Source organism: Cicer arietinum, chromosome 2, assembly GCF_000331145.2.
Source record: "Cicer arietinum cultivar CDC Frontier isolate Library 1 chromosome 2, Cicar.CDCFrontier_v2.0, whole genome shotgun sequence".
NCBI classification, from domain to species: domain Eukaryota; kingdom Viridiplantae; phylum Streptophyta; class Magnoliopsida; order Fabales; family Fabaceae; genus Cicer; species Cicer arietinum.
Window position 1 is genome coordinate 6,307,280 of NC_021161.2, and position 4,165 is coordinate 6,311,444.

The 4,165-nt window shown below is 27.7% G+C and overlaps 1 protein-coding gene across 2 annotated transcripts; it reads left to right on the forward strand.

Moving 5' to 3' along the window:
* Positions 1-321: 321 nt before the first annotated feature.
* Positions 322-2,832, forward strand: LOC101512360 (3-ketoacyl-CoA synthase 20-like). 2 transcript variants are annotated; one of them, XM_073364958.1, is made up of 3 exons: positions 323-834; positions 1,033-1,075; positions 1,827-2,832. In XM_073364958.1, exons 1-3 carry the CDS (start codon positions 419-421, stop codon positions 2,607-2,609), a joined length of 1,242 nt encoding a protein of 413 aa, XP_073221059.1. In that variant the 5' UTR covers positions 323-418; the 3' UTR covers positions 2,610-2,832. The 2 variants fall into 2 exon arrangements, with proteins under 2 accessions (XP_004489712.1, XP_073221059.1); XM_004489655.4 differs by having other exon boundaries at positions 322-1,075.
* Positions 2,833-4,165: the final 1,333 nt, after the last annotated feature.

Sequence of the window (4,165 nt, forward strand, 5' to 3'; positions counted from 1 at the left end):
ATGTGTCTATTTTATATGTTGATTTTTCTATAATATTATTTTTTTTATTAATGTATTTAATTTTAGCTTTTGTATTTTAAGATTCTCTCTGATCTCAAATATAAGAGAAAGTAAGTCAACAAAAATAAATGTATTTTAGTTCAGATAAACTTTTGTTGATTCAATTTTCTCTTATATTCAAAATCAAAGAGTAAGTTAATAATATTAATAAAAAATATATTTAAAATAATAATAATTTATATTTAGAAACAAATTTTTTGTCAAAAGAATTTATATTTAAGAACACTTAGAGTATTCTTTGTATCCTCATTATGTTTCCTCACTTCATTCATTCCTATATAAATCACCTCAAGTATACCTCTATGGTCTCACACATTACCAGAACTATAGCTACCCTTTTCAAAATTCACAAAAAAAAATGTTGAAGCATTTTTATTTGATATCAAACATAATGAAAATATTTTTCATGTCACTTCTACTAGTAGCTATAGCTTATGTAAGTTCTTGTGTTTATGTTACTAACCAATTTCAATGCAATCTTAAACCTTCAATATTAATAAAATCATTTTGCTTATCTACTTCTTTAGTTTACTACTACTTCATGAAAAGACCAAACAAAATTTACTTAGTAGATTTTTCATGTTTCAAACCAAGCATTTCATGTATATGCACAAAAGAAATGTTAATGGATAGAGCAAAACTTGTTGGTTTTCTAAAAGAAGAAAATTTCAAATTAATTGATAAGATTTTAGATAGGTCAGGTGTTGGACCAAAAACATATGTTCCTGAGGGATTATTAGCAATACCACCAAAATTAACTCTTGAAGAAGCAAGGTATGAATCAAATTCAGTTCTTTTTGGAGCTGTTGATGAACTTCTTGAGAAAACTTGTGTTGAAGCTAAGGATATTGGAATTCTTGTGGTTAATTGTTGTTTATTTAATCCAACACCTTCACTTTCTGATTCAATTGTTAATCATTATAAACTTAGAGGAAATATTTTGATTTATAATCTTAGTGGTATGGGATGCAGCGCTGGTGTTCTAGCTGTTGACTTTGCCAAACAATTACTTCAGGTTTATTTTCTCTTCTTTATGCTTATGTTATTTTATACAACCTTATAGTATCATAATGATTAGTTAAATATGTTTAATTAGTTACTATAGAATTTTATTTTTATTCTTTATAAATATTTTTTTAATGAAAAACAGAGGCGCATTATTGAATTAAAGTTTCTGACACTTTGATAAATAATAACATGTTCCTCAACAACAACTTATCCTATAGTGTCCAATCCATGCTGCACTTTAATTAACCAAAATATAGCTGACAATATTTTTGAATTAGTATATATAATACATATATATATACTAAAATTGACAATTGTTTAATGTGAACCAATTATTTGTCCTAGCAAAATATTTACATGAGCCTTAGGTAATTTTAATATTTAATAATTTAATTTATACTATAAAAGATATTTTATATTTCCTTTTTAAAAATATATATTTTATAATTAATATTTGTTATTTAATAGTAATATATATTGTCATTGAATATTTTTTATTTAATAAAAAAAACAAAAAAAACAGAGCATATTTGTCAAAATAAAAAAACAGAGAATGATTGTTAATGGTTGCTAAGTTAATAATATACACATATACCCATATAAATGAATTTAAGAAACACGTTCTTTAATTTCCTTACCTATATGCCTAGCTACATTAATTTGTTCCTAACTAATTAACCTGATTATTATGACATGCAATAGTAAATGCATTTATATATATAGCATGCAATTATTAAGGTTGATTATTATTTTTACAGGCACACCCAAACTCATATGCATTAGTCCTAAGTACAGAAAATGAAATCTCAAGCATATACAAAGGCAACAACCCTTCAATGCTTCTTGTTAATTGTCTCTTTCGCATGGGTGGATCGGCCGCCCTACTCTCGAGCCATCCGTCCGACCGCTATCGATCAAAATACCAATTGAAACTTTCGTTACGCACTCATGTAGGCGCTAATGATGATAGTTACAAATGTGTCTTTCAAGAAGAAGACGATCACGATATTATTGGTGTTTCATTGTCGAAAGATCTCATGAATGTTGCTAGGGATGCACTTCACGTACACATGACATCCCTCGGTCCGATCATCCTTCCGATTTCGGAAAAGCTCAAATATGTTAAGAATTTATTCGAGAGGAAAATTTTGAAGACAAAAATCGAAGTGTATGTACCAAATTTCAAATTAGCTTTCGACCAATTTTGCGTCCATACCGGCGGTAGAGCCGTTCTTGATAGGATGCAAAAAAGTCTTGAACTTGATGATTTTCATATGGAGCCTTCAAGAATGACACTTTATAGATTTGGTAACACATCATCAAGTTCTATTTGGTATGAATTATCTTATTGTGAAGCTAAAGGGAGAATTAAAAAAGGAGATAAGATTTGGCAAATGGCTTTTGGATCTGGATTTAAGGTTAATACAGCTGTTTGGGTTGCATTGATGAATGTTGAGCCTAAATCGTTGAAAAACCCTTGGAGGGATGAAATTGATGATTTTCCTGTTCAAACTAATCCTCTAATACCAAGTAAGAAATAAATCATTAAAGGTTTATGTGTGAAGGGTGAAATAAATTAGGTTTAGTTTAAGCAAAAAAATTAATGATTAGGTTTATTTTATGTATATTGTTATTAATTTGAGAAGACTTATGTACTCAAATGTTGTGTGATGTAATGTGTGGTGAGAGTATTGATTCGAATATATGTAATATTCGGGTCGATTCTTTAGTTGAATTGAAATAAAATTTCTATATTGATTATTAGTGAAAGTTTTCAACTTATTAATATATTTATATTTTGAATCGTAATGAATTTTATTCGAATTTCGAACACTTAATAAAGTTCAAATTTATCTTAATTCTAACAACACAAATGAGAAATATTGCCTTAAAAAAAATTCTTAACATAGACAGCAACTCATAGACAGATATAATCCTATGAAACAAGACTCTTTTTCTAGGCACACAAAGACCACAAAACAGCAAACCAAATCAAATGTTTAAAACACGTTATTTTGATTCCCCTAAGAAACATCTCAAATTGAATAAAAGTATTCGGAGTGAGTTGGGACAAATCGTCCTCTTGATATTACTATATATGATCCATACTCAACACCTCTTTACAAAATCAATGACATATTTGTAAGTGATGTTTCTTCTCTAGTTTGCGCCAATTGAAATATCAAGAAATTTGAATGAGATACTTCCAACGAAGTAAGATAAGAAATTGGATGCCACTTCAACAAACTTGTCATCCAATATAATTCTCATAATATGACTTTTGAAAAATTTACTTTTCAATTGGAGACCATTTCAAACCTGTTAGAATTAATTTTACAGCCTACATCCAAACTTCTTTGACTAATCATAATGTAACAATGAAAAAAATAAAAGTTTTGAAACATTATAATCTTGAATTGTATCATTGAAATTAACTCTTAAACTATTAGTAATTTTGAAACATTATAATCTTGAATTGTAACATTCATTGTACCTCTAAGGTGACGAGTTAACCTACTTATAAACTCTTATTTTAATAAACTCTTATGAGTTCAATTGAACAATGATAAAATCGATAAATTCTATGTACTCTAATGGTTGTGAGATCACTAGACGTAAATAAAGATCCTTTCAGATCTCGAGAAGAGGATGAAGAACTACTTGGTCATAAAGTACCATATCTTAGTGTGATCGAAACACTGATGTATCTTGCTAATTACCCAAGTCCTGATATATTATTTTCTGTCAATCTATTAGCAAGATATAGTTCTTCACCTACACATAGACATTCAAACAAAGTCAAACATTTACTTCGTCACCTTAGAGGTACAATGAATATGAGTTTGTACAATGCTAATATAATTTTTTCTCTTTTTATATTAATTTTTAATTTAGAGTATTAAAACCTATGTAATATTAAAAAAATATGTCAGTAATAAAATTCAAAACATTTTATATCACGATAAAATGATTTCCATTAGTTTCTAATAATTTTCAAGCTACTTTGTCACAACAAAAATAACTTCTAGTGCTTGGTCTTTTGTATAAGCATTTTGAAAAGAAAATTTGAGAATTTAAATCAAATCATATAGCAAGC

Bases quoted from the DNA above. Each gene is read 5' to 3' on its own strand.
- LOC101512360 (XM_004489655.4), top strand. From the start codon at position 419: ATGTTGAAGCATTTTTATTTGATATCAAACATAATGAAAATATTTTTC. The intron at 1,076-1,826 runs GTTTATTTTCTC...TTATTTTTACAG, and splicing joins TTGCCAAACAATTACTTCAG to GCACACCCAAACTCATATGC.